The sequence below is a fragment of the Anabrus simplex genome, chromosome 1 (assembly GCF_040414725.1).
Source record: "Anabrus simplex isolate iqAnaSimp1 chromosome 1, ASM4041472v1, whole genome shotgun sequence".
Taxonomy (NCBI): Eukaryota; Metazoa; Arthropoda; class Insecta; order Orthoptera; family Tettigoniidae; genus Anabrus; species Anabrus simplex.
The window spans coordinates 732,522,098-732,544,979 of NC_090265.1; the positions used below are offsets into that span (position 1 = coordinate 732,522,098).

General features: G+C 36.7%; 1 protein-coding gene across 4 annotated transcripts in view; it reads left to right on the forward strand.

Annotated features, from left to right (window-relative positions):
• Esyt2 (extended synaptotagmin-like protein 2) overlaps positions 1-22,882 on the forward strand; it is a 297,125-nt gene that overhangs the window by 20,648 nt on the left and 253,595 nt on the right. For 3 of the 4 annotated variants that reach the window (XM_067136116.2, XM_068225186.1, XM_068225187.1), the window contains exon 2: positions 7,272-7,313. In XM_067136116.2, the coding sequence (XP_066992217.2) occupies positions 7,272-7,313 (42 nt within the window). Of the gene's footprint in view, positions 1-7,271; positions 7,314-10,999; positions 11,065-22,882 lie in introns of those variants that run through there. The other variant, XM_068225188.1, reaches the window with a different exon arrangement.

Here is a 22,882-nt window from a genome sequence, read left to right on the forward strand (position 1 = left end):
AAAACTTTTTATTTCAATAAATAGTAATTTACATGTCAAGCATGCTTACTGAGAATATACAGAGTGTACCAAAACTCGATGGCAAAAATTTAGGAATAGATTAGATGATGTACCCGTGCTTCGCTACGGGATTCTACATTGTATACAGAATTCTAGGTTGGGTAGTGTACATGTTGTGAGAAAGATTATCTTAAATTGTATAGCTCTTAACGTTACCCTAGAAACGCGACGGGAGGTCACCAAACATCTTTTCTCAAATGAAGACTGAGGGAATTTTCGCTGTAATGGTAGACCCAATTTCATACCATCAGTTACAATCAGGTTGGGATATTTTCATTATAATGCCTCTTTACATCCTCAGAAAAACAGTCTTAGTGGTTTTCCGAACTGACGTCAATAGGAATGGCGTGATTAAAAGCAATGCTTTCATATTATGAAATACTCGTTCAAATGAAACACCACACATTTTCTCACTTTTAACGAACAGGACTACACTGTCTATCTAACAGTCCAGAGTTCCAGACCTGGAATGACCAAACCGCAGACAGCCGTGATCCGCAAACACTCTTCAGCTTTCTTTGGTGGAGAGAGGGTCGAATAGTGGAGACACCCAGGGCAAAAACTATGTACAATTAATATTCTGTTTCCTAGGAGTACCCGATGAGTCGGAAAATATCAATTTACTACACTGGCGGCGGAAATATCTATCTGACTTGAAGGCAAATTTTTCCTCCAAGGCAGAAGAGGAACCCCCTCTTCACTGCTAGTTTGGAATACATTGAATGTAGAATTTAATAAAAGTGAAGAGAAAGAAGCTTTTCTTAAGAAACGGCTCTTTTCAGAGTTGAATTTTGAGTTATTTAGTGAATATTGTGGTGCTATAATTTGGAAAAGGTCTAAATTGTTATTCTAGACCAGGCCATACTACTACTACTACTACTACTACTACTACTACTACTACTACTACTACCACTAAGTGAGGCTCCGCCTTAAGTATGCACACTGCTCAGGGCCTACCTTTATTATTTGAAGTGTCGGATCCCTTCCATTTTTCCCTCTGGTTAATGTTAATAGAGGATGGTTACCCAGTTGTACTTCGTCTTCAAACAATAATCACCACCACCACAACCTCCTCTGGGTGGGGATGACAGAATATACCCATAGGAACCCCTGCCTGTCGTAAGAGAAGACTAAAAGGGGCCTCAGGGGCTCTTTAACTTCGGAGTGTGGGTTGGCGGCCATATTTCTCCTAGCTGAGTGTAGCAGTGCTTTCAGTTGTCTCAAGCTCCTCTTTCCTATCCGACCTCCTTTGCTCAACTGTGTCCTTTTCCGACCCAGACAGTATTAGATTTTAAAGACCGAGGGAGTCTATGAAAGACTTCCACGTCCTTCTTGACCCTTCCCTTTCTTTTGTCAATGCCTTCGTTTTTCAAAGTGTCAGACCCCTTCAGTTTTCCCTTGGAATATTGTTGATAGAGGATGGTTACCCAGTTGTACTTCCTCTTGAAACAATCACCACCACCACCACCACCACCACCACCACCACCACCACCACAGGGACAACCAGATTGATATAAGAGCCAAAAGAACCCTTCATGAGGCCTACTTCTGAACAGAGCATTTGAATTTGTTTCACTATAAACAGTAGAGATAAGAGCAGATTTCAAATGGCGAGAGTGAAGTTCCTGAGTTTAGAGCTTCAGAAAAATAGAGAGAGAAGGTGGGAAGTAGAAAGAACCAAGTACATCAAGGTTAAAATTGTTTAGACATGTAAGGTGAAGCAAGAGAATGGCTTAAGAAAGATCCAGAAAGCAAGATACTGACCAAGAAAGAAATGAATGTGTCTAAATAAAAGAGGACCTGGAAGGAATAGGTTGACAGAAGTGGAGTGTGTTCTTTCACCACATTTGAGATAGATTAATAATGATGAAAGATACATTCCATCCAGTTTGATTTGCCAGACTACTTCACAGCTCATGGAATTTATTGTAAGGGGCAGGAGAGAGCGAGTTCTGAGCTCCTAAAGGTTAAAATGATTAGCTGAAGGAGGGTTCTCCCCAAGCGAGAACCACCATAGTGTCCTCCAGTCCCTTCTCACAGTATTTTCTTTAGATCTGTTGCCTTTTTCTTCCATCCAGTTTATAGTGTGTGCTGCTTATTCCTTATGCTCTGAGGCAGGCTATTCCAAGCAGGCTGTCCCCGGAAAGAGAGGTAGCGAGTGAGTGTGAAGAGGAGGATTGAGGTACATTTTATGAGACATAGAAACAAAAATAAACTTTGAAGAAAATAAAACTGTCCTTTTTTTTTTTCCTGCATGTAGGACATTTCTTTGTTGGAAAAAATTGTTTGTGCAGAATGAATGCGTAGGTCAATTCGCTGGATCACAGTGGGGAAAGAAAACTACAAACTACCTGCACAACAGATATGGCTGTTTGTTACTCCATTGCTGAATATGCATGTCCAGTTTGATATTCATCGTTACATGTCAAACAGGCCTTCAATGAGATCTGTTGGTTAATGACAGGATCAGACCTGCCAACTCCCCCGATTTAAGCGTGAGACTCCCTCTTTTTGGTCCTTCCTCCCTCTCTTCTGATCACAGAGACTTATCTCCCGATTGTGAGAACAGATGCAATCGGCTGGTGGTGTTCTTAAATATGTCAGAATCTCTAATGTAATGATTTTTATTTTATCATTTCATCATAGCACTGCCAACTGTGAGACTATGTTTTAGCATTTTTACAAGGACAAAATCCCAATTCAGATCAAAGCTTCCCAAAAGACAATTCTGAAAAAAAAAAAAAAATCCTGTCATTAGTATTAATAGAGGATGGTTGACCGGGCGAGTTGGCCGTGTGGTTAGGCGCATGCGGCTGTGAGCTTGCATCCGGGAGATAGTGGGTTCGAATCCCACTGTTGGCAGCCCTGAAGATGGTTTTCCGTGTTTCCCCATTTTCACACCAGGCAAATGCTGGGGCTGTACCTTAATTAAGGCCACAGCCGCTTCCTTCCAACTCCTAGGCCTTTCCTATTCCATCGTTGCCATAAGACCTATCTGTGTTGGTGTGACGTAAAGCCACTAGCAAAAAAAAAAAAAGATAGTTGTCAGTAGTAGTTCATCTTAAAACAAAAATCTGTCAATTTTCTAAACCTTGGCATCTGGGATGGCAGGCTGTAGTTTACAGGATGTAAGTAGTTTGTGATCATCTCCTTCTCCTATCAAGATACACTGTTCAGTTAACACCAAGGTCAGATTTGTTGTCATAAATGTATCAATGAGTCGGTAATTAACAGACATGCTTTGGTCACATTTATCTTCAAAATATGTTTAAGAATGGATGAACATAACAAAGCTTTGATAGCATAGATCAACAGGCTTATGGTGTCCGACAGGCTAGAGTCGTTAAGAGAATTTCATTGGTCCGTATTGAACTGTAGTTACATAGAAAATTAAAAGTTTTAGTTTAACAGTTCCACCTTTTCAATACAAAATTCTTGCAATGCGGTTTACATTACGAATGAAACATTTATCTGGTACTAGTTTCGACCTAAGATCAAGGTCATCATAATCATCATTCTCTCTGATCTGCCCTACCCCATTTTCCCCCTCCCTTCCTGAATTTTCTTACTCATGCTTCCCTTCATATTATTTATGCAATACGTCCAACACACCACAGTGCAAGGTGAGTCGCTTATTATATTTTCATTAGATTTTTTATTATTTTTTTGGTATTCGATCGGCCCCTTTTTGAACAGCCCTTGTATAATTTGATTATTATTATTATTATTATTATTATTATTATTATTATTATTATTATTATTATTATTATTATTATTATTATTATTATTTATCGGTCCACTTGTTTCTGGATTGAACTGCGAATCTTCACCACCTACTTCGTAGAAATAATTTGAGCTTCATGCGCAACTTTCGCCTTCAGTTTTTAAGGACATCAAACTAGAAGCTCTTTGAACGGCATCAATGTAACATCTTTCTACATTATTCACTGCATGTGCATAACTTAATTTTTAAATGCCACTGCTACCATATAAAGACTAATAGCTATCAGAACTTTGTATCGTTTGATACGCAAGTTTTAAGAATCTTCAGAATCCAGATTAATTAACTTCAGTCATCCTTCAATGCCAGTTAAGTGCCTTATTTTAATGAATTTTATGCATAATTTAAAACTTTTATCACCATTGTGACTGTTTTTCATCTTCAACTTCTAACTTTTAGCATCAAACCACAATAGTTTAACAGGATATGTACTTTGTTTATAGACCTTTTGATATGTTGTGCAATTTGTGTTATTGGTTATGATGACCTTGACCTTAGGTCGAAACTAGTACCAAATAAATGTTTCATTTGTAATGTAAACCGCATTGCAAAAATTTTGTGTTGAAAAGATGGAACTGTTAAACTGTCCCATGGGTTTGATTGATGGACCCGCCAATGACATTCTGTCCTTTCCCATCATTTACATAATTATTGTATATTACCATTGCACAATTACAACCCATTTATCATATTTTTATATTGCCATCCCACTACACATGCAGGTATGCCCCTTCCTCTGGTTAAGTGTAATCAAATTACTGTCATGTCAACAACAATTCAAATCATTATACTCATTTTATGATCTGATCAAATAATGTCTCATTCAGTATTCTTCTGTAACACCACATTGTACAGGCTTTGTTTTGTTGAAATTATTTCCCTGTTTCGTTTCAATATTTTGTCTGTGGGTGGGAACACAGATACATCCGTGATATCCCAAAGAGACTTTCAGCTTGGAATGATGGTTTGTCGACTACTTTGACTTAGTTGTGTAAGGCTCCTTACTTTCATCTTTTCTGTCCAACCGTCCTGGGTCGACTCTCCTCCTCCAACCCCAACAGTATTGGATTTGGGAGGTCTAGGGCAGTGGTATTCAAACGCTTTTGTTGGCTTACCCCCAAAATCCAATTGTTTTACCTTCATACCCCTGAAGTACAAGTATATTGCAGTTATATTAGAAATAAAAAATGATTGTTGGTGGGTGCCAAATAATATTGACTATAATCGTCATGTTTTGCAGCTCATCCTGCATGCTAGGAGTCCCTGCACGCACTGAGATATGAAAGAGTTGTAGCCGGGGATTTAAGGTTGCATGCCCTTCTGACACCACCACAGCAACACTGGGAATCGAATCACGGTTGCTACAGGCAAGCAGCTAAGCCGCTACACCACCCTGTTCCCCAGCAATAACAATAACGTATGGTATATCGTCGCTGGGCAAAGGAAACCTTGTAATTCCTTTGGAGTAAAGTTTACAAAAGAAACCGAAAACCGAGATTGGCAATGGCATTTCCATTGCTTAACAATAGCCCAGTTATTAGAATATTGGAGTCTTCTCTTCTCAGCCAACATGGCAAGTCTTCACAAGACAGATGGAGAAATGTAGTTTTCTCATGAGTGAAATTAAGAGGTTTTCACTGTCTAGCAATGATACATATACAAGTATAATTATTAATGCAATAATTACTATTGTACTATACACACTGCTACTGAAAAATGAAGTGAATGACTGAATTTTGAAACAAAAAATGAAAGAAGGGCAATGCAGCCTAAGTAAGGATTTTTACATACCTAGTCAATGGGAGGTACAAACTGACACATATTTCAGATTGAACAGTTTGTTAGCAGTAGACAAAAACACTAAATCAATTTTTTTTTTCTTTCTGAAAATGAGCTGGCTCAACTTCTTCTAAACTGCTCACTGAAAACAGAAGCTATGATGAATTTGTGTACCCCTTGAGATGACCCCGTGTACTAGGCTTCGAATACCACTGCTCTAGGGAGTCCTTAATTTTACCCCTAGGCATCTAGGCGTCTCTGTAAACCGTAAAATTAGTTAGCGGAACGTAAAAACAATAACATCATTATTAGAAAATGTCTTCCAGTTAATCTGAAAATACACTAGAGTCCTGTTAATCCAAACCCCATTTATCCAAAAGTCTGGTTAATCCGAACTGAAATATTCTATTTTTAAAAAATTCTCCTTATTGAAATGAAAGAACATAATATTATTATAGATGAAGATTTACTTGCATTTTATTAGTCATATTTTACTAGAATAACTTAATGTAAACATAATTACACATTATAAACCATCAGTCACTGGTCGTTTAGTCTGTTAGTTTCTTTTGCCGTAGTGATTGGAATACTCGAAGATGCGGTGTTAAACCAGCGTCTCATAAACATCACATCAGTGAGTCACGTGTTCACGTTCTGCAGCGCTACCACTGAGAGAGCGGCAGAGCTATTAAATAAACATCACAAGCAGCTCTTCGCATCCCGGGCACACTGCAAAAGTGTAACCCGTTACCATATTTTAGCAGTTTTAGGAGACAAGTTTTAACCTAGTTTTAGTCTTTTTCTCCTCTACGGGTTCTTAACTACCCTACTGCAATTTTATACAGTATTTTATTAATGTAACTGCTAAAGAATGGGCATTTCAAATTACAGTATATACTGTACTGTATTGTAGAAATTATTTTTCTCAGGTGGTTGAGGTGCTTTTCTTCTGACCCCAACTTGGCAGGTTCAATCCTGGCTGTCCGGTAGTATTTGAAGGTGCTCAAATTCGTCAGCCTCGTGTAAGTAGATTTACTGGCACGTAAAAGAGCTCCTGCGGGAGAAAATCCCGGCACCTAGGCGTCTCTGCAAACCGTAAAATTAGTTAGCGGAATGTAAAAACATTAACATCATTATTAGAAAATGTTTTCCGGTTAATCTGAAAATTTCATAATCCAAACAGACTCCGGTCCCAATTAGTTCGGATTAAGAAGACTCTACTGTACATCCATGTTATTCGCTGCTTTTCATAAGAGGTGACTAAAAGAGGACCCACGCTTGTTGCTCAGTTGTACTTCCTCTTAGTCTGCCTCCATAGCGTAGTATTAGCTGCTGTCCACGGAGGTCTGCGTTTGAATCCTGGTATAGTCAGAGATCTAAGAATGACAGGACGGCTGGTGTGTAGTTATAACAGGACGTGCAGCTTGCCTCCATAGGGGGTGTGTGTATAGGACATGAGTGATACCAACCAGTTAGTTATTCATTTTGATGTCATTTGTGACCCTTCCCTGTTTATTAGTATTAATTAATAGAGAATGGTTGCCCAGTAGTATTAACCTGTCATTGCTATACTTGATTTGATACTGTTTGTTCCTTTCCATTACGTATAAGGCTTGATTGATTGTCTAAGTTACTTTTTTCTATGTTACAGGTTTATTTTCCTGATGTTGAGAGAGTGGAATGGGTCAACAGGGTAAGTTGAATTACATGTCTGATAGTGTGCTGGTTGTTCCTCTGTATTCCTGTTCTTCCAACCTTGTAATGTTGTAGGCTGTCTAAAAATAAATCCCCTGAGCCTCTGCAGCCCTCAAGCATGTCTCTCATCTCCACTTTCACGTAATGCAGAACTGTGTATTCCTCAGGATTTCTCATAATAACAAGTATGGGTTAGAGTGATTGCCTTGTGCTAAACCGAGCCTGTATTCTGGAGATAGTGGGTTCGAACCCCACTGTCGGCAGTCTGAAGGATGGTTTTCCATTGTTTCCCATTGTCGCCATAAGATCTATCTGTGTCAGTGTGACTTAAAGCAAATTGAGATAAATAAATGAATAAAATTGTCCTAAACCTCGTCTAGAAAGCCAACAATAATTTATTGTTGAGAGAATTCATTGTACAGACGATGCATCACCTTGTGGTGGGCTGAGCAGCGTTCGCTTGGTAGGTGTAGGTCCATGAGGGCCCTAACAGCATAGTGTTTCGTTCTTTTTCTTTTGCCAATTGTGCAATGTATTATTTTAATAGAAAGTGCTCCTCACTTGGGCATAACAATATAAATAAATTGTATGACTTATTACAGTTTGCCGGCATCATTTTTGTTGGCCATGTTTTATATAATTTCGTCAGATGATCAACAGATTTCTTCAGATCTGAAAATTGACACTGATTACAGAGGGAGCTGTTCATTACTTGTGACAGAACAAGAAACTAGGTCCTCGGTAGCTCAGATGGTAGAGCGCTGGCCTTCTGAGCTCAAGCTGGTGGGTTCAGTTCCAGCTCACTCTGCTGCTCAAATATGTCAGCTTTGTGTTGGTAGATTACCTGGCAAGTTTCTGTTCACAATATTGCTTTTTTCAATACCAACTTTTGCAACTGTTTCACTTTAGGACCGGGATGCCAGATTATTGTTTGTATGAACTTGTTGGAACAGTTATTGCTGTATTAACTCCTTTCAATGGGAAATTGTGGAACCTGAAAATTTATTGCTTTTTAGGACCAAATTTCTGGTATGCATCAAGTATTTGAAACGTGCTACGAGAGGAATAGACACTTACAAGCATGTTTTGTAGATGTAGAGAAGGCGTATGACAGACTACCGAGGGAAAAGATGCTAGCCATACTGAGGGATTATAGAATTAGTGGTAGATTATTGCTGGCAATCAGACATTTACGGGCCACAGTGGGAAGTGCAGGAAAATTGACTTCTTCGCTTAAAGTAATTACAGGGGTTAGACAAGGTTGTAATTTTTCATCTTTGTTTAGACTCATTTTGGATTAGGCCTACTTACTAAAAGGTATAAAGTGTCAGGGAGAGATTCAGTTAGGTGGAAATGTAGTAAGCAGTTTGGCCTTATAACATTGGGCTGGGAATACAAAACTGGAATAGATGGATCAGTTCAAGTATTTAGGATGTGTGTTCTCTCATGATGGTAGTGTAGTAATTGAGACTAAATTAAGGTGCTGCAGAGCTGCTGCAGTGAGCTCGCAGTTGCAAAACTATCTTTACACCAGTCTGCTTTCATGCCAACTTTGCTGTACTGGGTCACTCAAGATATCTTATTCATAAGTTGGAAGTAAACAGACATGAACAGAGTGAGAATGATGTGAACAATGGCAGGAGGGTACTTGGAATGAGGAGATAACGGCCAAGTTAGGAGTAAACTCTGTGGATGAACCTGGTGATGGTGAAGCGTATGGACCTAAAAGAAACCACAGTGCTAGTTACGAGTAATGAAGATGTTTGGTAAACATATCTAATACCTAGTGGACATCAAGTGGACCTACTCAATGGACCTTTGTGATTATGAAGTATGTACTTAAACAGCCATTAAGTTATTTATTACCTCTCCTAAGATCTTATCTACAGTGCAAGTGCTATCTTCACTTGCATAACAACAGTTCTGTTAATTTTTTCTGAGATAAAGCATCTGGTATTATTTACAGAATTACTTACTTCATGTGTACTTGCATAACAACAGTTCTGTTAATTTTTTCTGAGATAAAGAGTCTTGGTATTATTTACAGAATTACTTACTTCATGTCTATCTTCTCAGCTTGGGAGTGTGGGGCTCCTTGCTGAGTATGGCAATGCTTCTACTTGTGCCAGCTTTCATTTTTCCTGTCTGACCTCTCTTGGTCAACTCGTGTTCATTTTTTAGCAAGGTCTGAGAATTCTGTTTTCTCATCTGATTGGTGTTAATAGAGGATGGTTGCGATCTTGTACTTATCAGTTGTTACTTATACTGAGTGATGATGGATGATGATGAGCATGCACGGAATATTCTAAGCTATAAATTTCATTTTTGTTCCGTATTAAAGTGCAGTTATAAGAAATTTTCAATACAATATATGGACTAAATAATATTACATAAGTCTTGGGACTAAGTGGCTGAAACTAGACAATTTATTTCTGAATATTCTATTCATAGATTTAAATAAGGTATTGTACTTTGATCTGTTGGAGTTTCCTTGGTTTATTTTTAACCCCCCCCCCGCCCTCCCTCCTTTTGTGCCCATTTTAGGAGTCATATTCTATTTTAAACAGGGCTGGAGATATAAAATATCTAGGAGCAAGGCATAATCATCATCGTTAACCATCTCCAGTTGCCCAGGTGTGGTGTATGAGCCTCTCCATCTTTGCCTGTCCATGAACCACTGTTCTCGCATAATCTTCTCCCAATCTTGTCCTCTCTCCTTGACATCTTTGTTCACCAGATCGGTCCATTTTGCTCTGGGTGTGCCCACTGGTCTTTTTCCTTTTACTTCTCTTTCGTATTCTCTTCTTTCAGTCCTGCTTGCTCTCATTTCGGTTCTCCTTTCTGGATCCTCTGTAGTAGGGAGTCTCCTATTCCCACCTCCTCTCAGATCTTGTCATTCCTGGCCTTCTGTATCATGGTGCGTAGGAACTTCATTTCTGATGTTTGGCATAAAAATAAAATTCACTGTTTACCTCTGTAGTATTAACCAGTTTGATCTTATAATACCTACAGCCATCACCACTCCTTCCTCCTTCTTATGCACTCCCCACATGTCTCCCTCGAAATACCAGCACTTAGCTGATTTTAACAGTTCAAAATCTTCTACGCTTGGACCATTCAGATTGATAATATGGTAATTGTATGCTTGATATTGTCTTGTTTGCAGTGAAGATATGAGCTTATTTTTTAAATTAATTCATACCACTAAACCCTCTTTCACATGAAGCTATTGATGTTGACAGTACATGGCCATGAGCAATGGCCATGAGTTTCCTGATAAAAAGAAAATCATTCATTCATTCATTCATTCATGCATTTTAGGCACCAACACTTTTTTTTTCCTCATCCAGCCTGGCTTTTAAGTATTTTTTCTATTTTATTTGGCTTTTAATTTGTGCCTTGGTCTTTTACTTTGTTTGTGTGTTAAAATGAGGCCCAGAAACAAGAAACGTAGGTATTATCTTCTTAGTCAGGTAGAAGCATTTTTTACACTTGATAGTGATGAAACTAATCTGGGTGGTGACATAGTTGTTTACCAGAATGTCGCAAGCCCTCTTTAAGTGATGTGAACGTCTCTTATCTCCTTTCTCTGACTCATTTCCGCTGACATTTACTGTTATCTGAGCTTTTATGACTAAACTTTATGGCTTCTGCCTCCAGGAAGTTCACTCTGTAGTATACTTGCAGAGCTCCAGCTATTTACCTGAGGAAGCATTCTGCATCACTCAGTTTCTTCTATTGGTTGATGGGTTAGTTTTTTTAATACAGTTGCTGTGGTCCCTAGCAGAGATAAGATAGAACACCCAGGGTTGACAGATAATAATCATCATCATCATCATCATTTTCCAGCTCCAGTTTCCCAGGTGTGGTGTAAAAGCACTCTCCACTTCTTCCTGTCAAAATATACTTTCTATTGCTCTGTCTTCCTGCTTGACATTCCTTGTGCTGACCTCCGATTTCACTTATCTATCCATCGATTCCTTGGTCTTCCAACTGGCCTCTCCCCTTTCACTGCTGTATCAAAGTAATTCCTTGCTATTCTTGTTCCGTCCATCCTCATAACATGTCCAAACCATTGTAGCCTGAGTCTTCCTGAAAGCTCAGTAACAGGTTTGCTTCATTTCTAATCTTGTCCTTCCTGGTCTTTTGGTTCATTGTTCTGATGAATTTCATTTTTGTTGACTGGATTTTACTATTTGCCTTGTTATGTTGGGCACATGTTTAGAGCCCATAGGTGAGAATTGGAATGAAGTAGGTCATCTATGCCTTTCCTGTTGATAGCCATTTGAAGAATTTTTGTTTTACTGATGTCCAGTCCATATTCTTTAAACTTGCTATTCAAAAGATTAGTTTCTCCTGTACTTCTGCTTCATTTTCTCCCCAGATCAGAACATCATCTGCAAATATTAGTGTTAGGCTCATTGCATTGTTCTTTGATGGACTTTATGATCCGATCCATAACAGTGATGAACAGGAGTGATGACATGGCACTTTCCTGCTGGACTCTACTTTTGGTTTCAAACCTATTTGACATATAATCTGAAATAAAAATATGGTACAGATGTGCGGTCGAGGAAATCAACTGGCCTCGTATTTCCTATTGCATTTTATTAATAAGTGCATTAACAGATTTTATTGTTCACACCAGCTCATTCAGTCTCGGTATATTCCTCTGAACTACTGTTAACAGGTTTTTTGTCATTCTTAGAAATGTTATAAATGTTTTGCTTGAACTGAAGAAAAGTTTAAAGAAATTAACGAGAAAGAAACTAAAGAGTGATGAAATCTGGCCTGCTTGAAGGAAATAAAGCTGTTGATATTCATCAGATGTGGAAACAATGGTGGATTTTTTTGAGTTTCAAATTACAGTGAAATACAGCACAATTGTTGTCTCGGATAAGAATTGCTGGATATAGAAGCAGAAATATGGTACTGTCCGTTAAAATTGGGGATGTTTGTCAACTCTGAGTACACCTCTGTGGTCTGTTAGGGCACTATAGGCCAGCCTGCTTAGCTTTTCTTTCTGGCTCAGTGACATCCAAGGTCAAAGGAGTCTTTAATTCCTCCCTCCTGTTTCCTTTGTAAAGTTTTCCTATTTATTTGATGATGATTTTCATTTTCTTTCTGATTGATATGATTATCTGTATCTACTAAAGAAACTATTTGAAATATTTTATTTTATGTTGGGTCCACCTTGTCAATACACTTTTAATGGCTGAAAATTATTTATATCATAGGTGCCTTTGCTGGCAAGACCTAGTGTATACAGTGCAGTATGTCTTCTGGTATAGGCTAGAGCAATTTTGTTACTTTCATTGATCTGTCTCTGTCGTATACTTGGCTTTGACAATATGAAAGTGACTGAGGTATGAGCGATGCTAGAAATGCCATTCCTTATGCAGCCAGTCCCTGCTATGAATGGTGTGAAACTATTGCTCATAGGGTCGATTGGTGCATGCATTTCAGTGGGCTTGGCAGACTGATATGTAATAGCAACTTCTGGCTCAGTGAGGAAAGCAACGGGAAACTACCTCACTCCACATATCCCTAGTACGCCTCTTCAGTAATGCCTAGGCCATCTATGACAGCTGATGGCGGAGCTGTTGAGGATCTAACCAGCCTTCGGGCTGATGACTAAACATACATACATCATACATGCTTCAAGAACAATATCCATTCCCTTCATCAGTGATTTTTTTTTTTTTTTTTTTTTTACAATTTAAAAATGTTGTTGTTGTTGTTGTTGTTGTTATTGTTTGATTCATCAGTCCATAGATTGGTTTGATGCAGCCCTCCATGCCATCCTATCCTGTGCTAACCTTTTCATTTCTATGAAACTATTGCAGCCTACATCTGCTCTAATCTGCTTGTCCTATTCGTACCTTGGTCTACCCCTACAGTTCTTACCACCTACAGTTCCTTCAAAAACCAACTGAACAAGTCCTGGGTGTCTTAAAGATGTGTGCTATCATTCTATCTCTTCTTCTCGTCAAATTTAGCGAAATCGATCTCCTCTCACCAATTAGATTCAGTATCTCTTCATTTGTGATTCGATCTATCCATCTCACCTTCAGCATTCTTCTGCATCACATTTCAAGAGTTTCTATTCTCTTTCTTTCTTTAGGGGCCGATGACCTTCGATGTTAGGCCCCTTAAAACAACAAGCATCATCATCATCATCATCATTCTCTTTCTTTCTGAAATAATTATCGTCCACGTTTCACTTCCATACAATGCCACGCTCCATATGAAAGTCTTCAGAAATATCTAATTCCTACATCAATGTTTGATGTGAGTAAATTTCTTTTCTTAAGAAAGCTCTTCCCTACTTGTGCTAGTCTGCATTTTATGTCCTCCTTACTCCTGTATTGTATCCTAATTGTATTCTAATTCACCATATCAGTGAATAAACAAACTAGTGAAATATTATGATAATGATCATTACATAAAATTTAACATTTTGATGAATTGAATGAGAATATCTAAATAAATTTAAGATCTTCAAGTTTTCAAGAATTATAATGGAGAGATAAATATAATCCACCAAATTGCTCATAAGAATGAATAGAATGATAAATAAAATTAAAAATGTACCAAAAACATCTCTGATTCAAAAGCAAAAGGAGAAAAAGAAATTTGCAGTTCTATCTTTTCAAAATAAGCACTCTTATCAACTGGCTAAAATTTTCAGGAAAAGGAACATGAATGTTGAATACAAAACTGATAATAATACTATTAAGATAATTTTCAATTCAGATAAAATAGAGAATAAATGTATATTTAATAAGTCAGGAATTTACAAATTGACATGTCAAACATGTGAGCAACGATACATAGGACAGTCTGGAAGAAGTTTGGTTATAAGGTACAAAGAACATGTTAATGCAGTCAAACATAAAAGATGTTCAGCAGTGGTTGAAAAATAATACATTTACAGATATTTCAAATGACATAGAGTTAATACATGCAGCCAAAAAGGGAAAATTCATGAATGTTTTAGAAAGTTTAGAAATTTATCTTGCGAACACTTTGAATCAAGTTTAAATGAAAGAAGTAGCCTACAGAAGAGAACCCATTGTATAAACTAGCGTTTGATCATTCAGGGAAGAAAAACTTGAAGATCTTAAATTTATTTAGATATTCTCATTCAATTAATCAAAACATTAAATTTTATGTAATGATCATTTACATATTATTTCATTTGTTTGTTTATTCCTTGATATGGTGAATTAGGATACAATACTTTTTTAAATTGTAAAAGAAACAAAATATAGTGTTATATTGGTTTTTATTCATTTATTTGACCTCATTGATGAAGGGAATGGATATTGTTCCTGAAACATGATATAATAAATAATTTTCAATCATGACAAGGTAGACTCAACATAAACTACTTTAAATAGTTTCTTTAATCGATTTAGGCAAGTCAATACAGGATCAAATAAAATACCTATTATGGTTAAGGTTATCAACAGTGAGTATGTCAGCCAGGCTAAGAAACTGTTTAACAGATTTAAAGAAGTTAAAAATTAACATTCCAAAATCTCTAAAGACAGTTTTTCTTAAAAATGTTTATCTTATAAACTGGTGCCAAAACATTTGATATCCTTGCAAAAAAAAGGAAGGTTACGTCCTAATGAGATAAAAACATAGAATAAGGTTATTAAGAATGGCTCAGGAATGAAATTAAAGTTTCTTTTTCTTAAAAAATCCAGACTTAATAATGAGTTATGAGTTGCATCTAATAATAGACAAAACAGCATCAAAAATAGTGGGACTGGTTACAGAAGAAATTGAAACTTCAATGTATAATATTTTGAGCAAGAAACAAGTGATATTGGATAAGTTCCAATATTTACTTAATAATAAAGTAAAACACTTTAAGGGTAATAATAAGAAGATAAATATTCTGGATGATAATGAACACAAGTTCTTTGAACCTATTAGAAAACTCAAAATAATCTGATAATGAAATGAACATTTTAAGTAAAGGGCCTAAATTCGATTGGGTAAAGGAGAATTATAATAATGGAAAAGATTTGGTCGTGTTAACCTGGCAACGGGCGCGTGGCGAGTTGGAACGGGAGCAGGCGCATGGTGAGATTTTCTCTCGCCTATGAAATGAATGAAGAAAATCATCTTTATAGTACATATTTAGATTTCATTGGTGATTTAAATCTTTCTGTATTTATTTTCATAATAATTATTATATTTTACAATATTTTAGTCACAAATTTAGTTTATTCTACGGGTGGTGGTGAGTTGGAACGGGAGTGGGCGCTCGGTTAGATTTTCTCTCGCCCATGAAATGAATTAAGAAAATCATCTTGATAGTACATATTTAGATATAATTTGTGATTTAAAGATTTTTGTATTTATTTTCATAAGAATTATTGTATTTTACAATATTTTAGTTAGAAATGTAGGATATTCTGCCTTGCTTAACAATGCCAGAAATACAAATGTAATAAGGCGCAAGGTGAGGGAAAATCTCACTGAACTGCAAGGATTACAGCAATGCACCGCAAACAAAAACAGTGAACCCTCATCAACAAGCAACAGTTGCTGACTTACACACAAAACATTGAACCTGGAATACTCTTGTGCAAAACCACTGCGTAGTGGGATATGATGAAATCAAGGAGTGAGAGGTTCTCTCACCATGCGCCTGTTGCCGGGTTAATAGCTGAAACTGAAGTGGCCATAGCTAACCTACCAGTTGATGAACAAGTTACTCTTAGATACGAAGTTAATAGAACATTATTCAATATGATAGAACATAATGTAGAGAACCATAAGGAGTTGAATAAGAATATTAAATTATTGAACAAGAAGAAGAAGATAAATATATGATAATAATATTGTTGTGACAAAAGCTGATCAAGGTAATACTATTGTGCTGATAGACAAGATTATATTGAAAAGACTATAATTTTCTAATGAGTAATAATTTTGAATTGATGAAAAAAAGATCCTACATACCTGTGCAGAAAAAACTTTTAACGAATTCTCAATAACATAACTTTTTTATTCGACTCCAAAGATCTGTCTAGTTAACATGAGCCCAGAAATACCTACTTTAAGGGCGCCACCAAAAATTCATCAACAAGAAATTCCTATTAGACCAATAGTTAATTTTAGAAATAGCCTGGTTTATAAGGCTGCCAAATTTATACAAAGTTTTTTAAAAGAACACTTTAAGTGTCATAGCCAGATAAACCTAATTAATACTATTGACTTTTGTAACAGAATCAAAAACATTGAGCTAACAGATACATAGTTTGGATATCAAAGATATGTAGGCCTACTCCAAACATTTGTATCGTAGATACTATAAAAAAATAGTAAGAAACAATTTAATGAAACACAGCAAATTAAGTAAGGTGGAAATTGAAGAATTTTTAACATTACTAGAATTTACTTTGGAAAATAACTATTTCATTTTGGACAACAAAATTGACAAACAAACTAAAGGCCTAGCAATGGGTTCACTGGCTTCAGGTATTTTAGCAAACATATTTATGGATTACATGGAATATAATAAAATAGTGGACAAAATAGATGGATTGATTACATGGTTAAGATACGTCGATGATATATTTGTTATTATCGATGAACAAAAGGTTAAATCTGATGGTCTGTTAGAGTATTTAAATACTTTGGATAAACAAGTACATTTTACGATGGAACCTGAAAATGACGGAACTGTAAGTTACTTAGATTTAACAATTACTAGAAATTCTAGTCATTTTGATTTTTAAATTTTCAGAAAAGCTATTTAAACAGATACTATTATCAGAAACTACTGCATTCATCCAGATCAACATGAAAAGGAAACATTTTACAGCTTAATTAATAGAGCTATAAACTTACCTATGTCTAGGAAGAATTGTAATAGAGAGATAAATGTAATCTACCCAGTTGCTCATCACAATGGCTACTCCAGAAAATTTATTAATAGAATGATAAATAAAATGAAACATGTACCAAAAACAACTGTAATTAAAGAGCAAAAGGAGAAAAAGAAATTTGCAGTTCAACTTTTTGAAATAAGCACTCTTGTCAACTGGCTAAAATTTTCAGAAAAATGAACATCAATGTCGCATACAAAACTGATAATACTAATAAGTTAATTTTCAGTTCAGATAAAATAGAGAATAAATGTATATTTAATAAGTCAGGAATATACAAATTGCCATGCCAAACATGTGGGCAACGATACGTAGGACAGTCTGGAAGAAGTTTGGCTATAAGGTACAAAGAACATGTTAATGCAGTCAAACATAACAGCAGTGGTTGAAAACATCATAAATTTACAGATATTTCTAATGACATGGAGTTAATATATGTGGCCAAAAAGGGAAAATACATGAATGTTTTAGAAAGTTTAGAAATTTGTCTTGCTCAAAAAATCTTTGAATCTAGTTGAAATGAAAGAGGTACAGAAGAGAACCCATTGTATAAACTAGCGTTTGATCATTTAAGAAAGAAAAAGAAGAAAACTTGAAGACCTTAAATTTATTTAGATATTCTCATTCAATTCATCAAAATATTAAATTTTATGTGATGATCATTTTCATAATATTTCACTAGTTTATTCGTTGATATGGTGAATTAGGATACAATACTTCTTTAAATTGTAAAGGAAACAAAAGATGGTATTATATTATTTTTTATTCGTTGATTTGACATGACTGATAAAGGGAATGGATATTGTTCCTGAAACATGTAAGATATAATAAATAATTTTCAATGATTTGAAGTGTATTGACAAGGTGGACCCAACATAAATTACTTTAAATAGTTTCTTTAATCAATTTAGGCAAGTCAGTATAGGATCAAATAAAATGCCTATTATGGTTAAGTTTATCAACAATGATTATCTGTTTTCTTGTAGACATGATATGGGCTTTTGGGTTTATGCCATGTCAAGAACGCGAGGTATATTCTACAACAGAAGTTTTGTTGGCTACAGTTTTCAGATAGAATTCATATTTGGAGAATATTTGGAATTATGTGAAAATATCTCTGGTTTTTATTATTCCTTGCACTGTAAAATATGCAGCAAACATTAAAATACAAAATTATGTTTTTTTTCACAACTTTTATTGTTTGGATGCAACTAATATTAACGGAGAGCCGGGCTGAGTGGCTCAGACGGTTAAGGCGCTGGCCTTCTAACCCCAACTTGGCAGGTTCGATCCTGGCTCAGTCCGGTGGTATTTGAAGGTGCTCAAATACGATAGCCTCGTGTTGGTAGATTTACTGGCACGTAAAAGAACTCCTGCGGGACTAAATTCCGGCACCTCGGCGTCTCCGAAGACCGTAAAAGTAGTTAGTGGGACGTAAAGCAAATAACATTATTATATTAACGGAGAAAAAATGTGTCGCATCTGATTTCGGCCACATTAATATCGCTAGACCACCGATTTCCCTGAACTTTAATACCAGATTTTGAAAAATACTGTTGAGGAGAGGCAGGAGCAGTAAAATACATACACAGTATCCCCTCACTGTGAGACCAGGGGCCGTGAAGTAGGGAGGATGTGTTGGTGACATGGCTCCCCTATCTGAGTCTGGCATTGCTTGCAGTAGGCTGCTAACTTTCCTACTTCCTATCAAATCTCCGTTGGTTACTCTTCCGACCCTGACGGTATTAACTTTGTACGAGGCCCAGGTTAGTTTGATTTTCATGCCTTTTGTTGTCCTTTCGTTTCTTCCAACGCCCATAGCTTCATTCTGTGAAGTGTCGCACCTCTCTGATTAGTATTGACAGGGGAGTGTTATGAATTTTTGAATGAATGAGTGTCCAATAACGGACCATTATATTGGTATTATGAATTTGTACTTCGTCGTAAAACAGTATCATCAGCACATCACTGGCACTTCTGATCTGAATAAGGAAAGATTTGTGGTTTATTAAAATAAACATTATATCTGGATTAAAGCCACTTTATATTAATTAGTGTAACAAAAACTCAAGCTTTCTGCCACGTTTCAATGGCTTTCTTCAGGGCAAAGTTTACTGTCAGCAGCAGACCTTCACATGCTTTACATCGATGAAAGCCAATGAAATGTGGCAGAAAGCTCTGCTTTTTTTGTTAGACTCATTATGTATAAAGTGGCTTTAGTCAAGAAATATTTATTTTAATAAATGACATTGAGCCACGAAAACCTACATTCATTAATAATTTCTACTGTTGTATATGATTTTTTTTTTTGCTAGTTGCTTTACGTCGCACCGAAACAGATAGGTCTTATGGCGACGATGGGACTGGAAAGGGCTAGGAGTGGGAAGCGGCCGTGGCCTTAATTAAGGTACAGTCCCAGCATTTGCCTGGTGTGAAAATGGGAAACCACAGAAAACCATTTTCAGGGCTGCCGACAGTGGGGTTCGAACCTACTATCTCCCGAATACTGGATACTGGCCGCACTTAAGCGACTGCAGCTATCGAGCTCGGTGTGTATATGATTTAGGGACCTAAAAAATACATTAGTGTTTACAGTGCACTGTATCGTCTAGTATAGGCTAGAACATTGACCTGTCTCACTCTTATCCTTCGCTTTGACTATATGAAAGTGACTGAGGTAGGAGCGATGCTAGTAATGCCATTTCTTACGCAGCCAGTCTGTGCTATAAATGGTGTAAAAATGTTGCATTTCAGTGGGCTCAGCAGACTAATATGTAATAACTTCTGGCTTGACGAGGAAAGCAGCGGGAAACTGCCTCACTCCACATTTGCCTAGTTTGCCTCTTCAGTGATGCCTAGGCCATTTGTGACAGATAATGGTGGAGCTGTTGAGGTTCCTTCAGGCTGAGCACTAACGTGCATACACACACAAATATTGTAATGATTCAGGTTACTTTGGTCTCAGGTACTTTTTACAGTTGCTGTAGATAATACTTATTGAATTTGGACAGTACACCCATTACAGTAACAGCAAGACTATGACCTCTATCCATTAAGGCCAAAGCTTTGATCCATTCCTTTTTGTCTTTTAATAATAATAATAATAATAATAATAATAATAATAATAATAATAATAATAATAATAATAATAATAATAATAATAATAATGATGATGATGATGATGATGATGATGGTGATTGTGAGAAGTTATCCAACCTTGAGGACTCAATCGTGAAGCAAAGAAAGGGTCCTTTAATTACAGAGAGCATACAGACTCACTTGGAGCAGATATAATAAAAAATCTATATCTCAAAATGAAAAATTAAGACATTATAACACTGTAATCAAGCCTGAAGCACCATATGGATTTGAAATGCTGATGATTGGGGGCAGATCATTGATTAAAGATGTAGAAAAGCAAGAAAGAAAAATCTTAAGGAAAATTTTTGGATCAGTCTGTACAGGGAGAATTTGGACGATAAGGAAATCTCATGAAATGAAATGAAATGAAATGGCATATGGCTTTTAGTGCCGGGACGTGTCCCAGGACTTCGGCTTGCCAGGTGCAGGTCTTTTGATTTGACTCCCGTAGGCGACCTGCGCATCAATAGACGGTGAAATGATGATGAAGATGACACATACACCCAATCCCCGTGCCAGGGGAATTAACGAATTATGGTTAAAATTCCCGACCCTGCTGGGAATCGAACCCGGAACCCCTGTGACCAAAGGTCAACACGCTAACCATTTAGCCATGGAGCCGGACAGGAAATCTCATGATGTGTACCAGCGCTCAGAGAAAATCTCAAGACACCTTTAGGAAAAGACGTTTGAAATTTTGTGGACATATTCTCAGAATGAGTAATCAGTGATTGACCAAAAGAATTGTGAACAACCTTGCCCTTTCAATCAATTGGCTGCTGGAAGTTGGAAAAGATCTTCAGGAAATACGCATCACAGATGACATTGTGTTAGATCTAAGTTCAGAAAATTAGTCGACAGTCACAATTTACACATTAACCAAGCACTACCACCAACAAAACCTGGTCAGAAGATCGCAAAAAAAGCCACAACGAGAAGATGAAAAGATTTTGGAAGAAAAAAAAGGTGCAACGACAACAGATAAGTAAGTTCAATCGCCCTTCTTAGTTGGGTATAAGGAAGAAATAATAATAATAATAATAATAATAATAATAATAATAATAATAATAATAATAATAATAATAAATATTGCTATGGAGTGTACAAGCTGTTTTATGTCTTTTCAGTGAAATTAGCAGTTTTTTGCTGCAGTGAAGAGACCATTACAAGGATAGTACAGTGATGTTGAGAAGGCCTAAAGAGATTCAGTATTTGCGACTGGAGAAATTTAAATTACGGTTACTTTCTGGGAACTTAATTTTTGAAGTAATGATGATATTGCTTGTATATCCCACAAACTACTGTTACAGTCTTTAGAGATGTCAGGATTCCAGAATTTTGTCCCACAGGAGTTATTTCTATGTGTCTGTAAGTCTAACAGTATGAGGCTGCTGTATTTGAGCACCTACAAATAAAGCTTGACAGGACCAGGATCTTTGAGTTTTAAAACTATTTGAAAAGTGATTTTTGTGTGTGTGTGTGTGTGTGCGCGCATGCGTGCGTGCGTGCGTGTCACTGCCGAGTGTTCTTGGCAGATATGTTGGCATACATGGCATCTAGACTTTTTTTTTTTAAGTTGCAGTAGGTGCATCTTCCAGGTCCCTAAGTCTTATGTGTGTGTTGTCTCCTGATTTGTTTACTTGGCAGTATTGATTGTGCTAAGGGAAGTCATAATGTAATTAATTTCCTGCTCTTTGTGGTGTGGCTAATTGCCAGTGTCCTGGGTGTGTCCGTTTATTGGAAGGTCAGCTCTTTTAAACCAGTGAAGCATGTCTGGATGTGCACGGTTACAAAATCACTTACGTTTTCTGCTACAGGTTCAGGATCCTTTACTGCAGGTTGAGTCAGAAATAGAGGAAAATATCTTCTGTGCCCAGGTTGAGCTCCACCTTCCTCCCCTCTCCTCATAACTCATCAGGTGGGAAGCTGTGTGCTTATCACTGCGTTACTCTGCTGCACTTTCGATATTGTATGCCTCATTTTTGTCTAAATAGTAGATTAACCCTGGAGAGATCGCATAAAAATAACCCCGTAAGGATTCGCGCACGGTATTTTAGACAAGATAGCCCAAATTAAGCAGAAATTATTTTTAATGTTTCAAAACTATTAAAAAATGTTGAACCAACTTGTAAATAATGTTCAAAGCTGTTTTATCAATACAAAAATTGACTTCCATTCAGCGTCATTACTTAATTCTTGAATTTCCGTACCACACTGAACACATGTCACTGCCAAGTGTTCTTGGCAGATATGTCGCTGGCATACATGGCATCTAGGTCCTAAGTCTTATGGAGCTGCAGAGGGCTGTTCTTCTTCAGGCAGTCCTGACATTTGGCAAATGTTCCTTTTCTAAAATTCTTTCGATTTCTTTTTCGCTATTTCTATCCATGATGTGTTAGACTTCACTATGTACAAACGCACTATTTTACATGAAGATAAAATAAAACTGACTCGTTCTTACTATATTAACTGAAGAAGTAAAATAAAACATAACTCATAAACACGCATAAGTCAT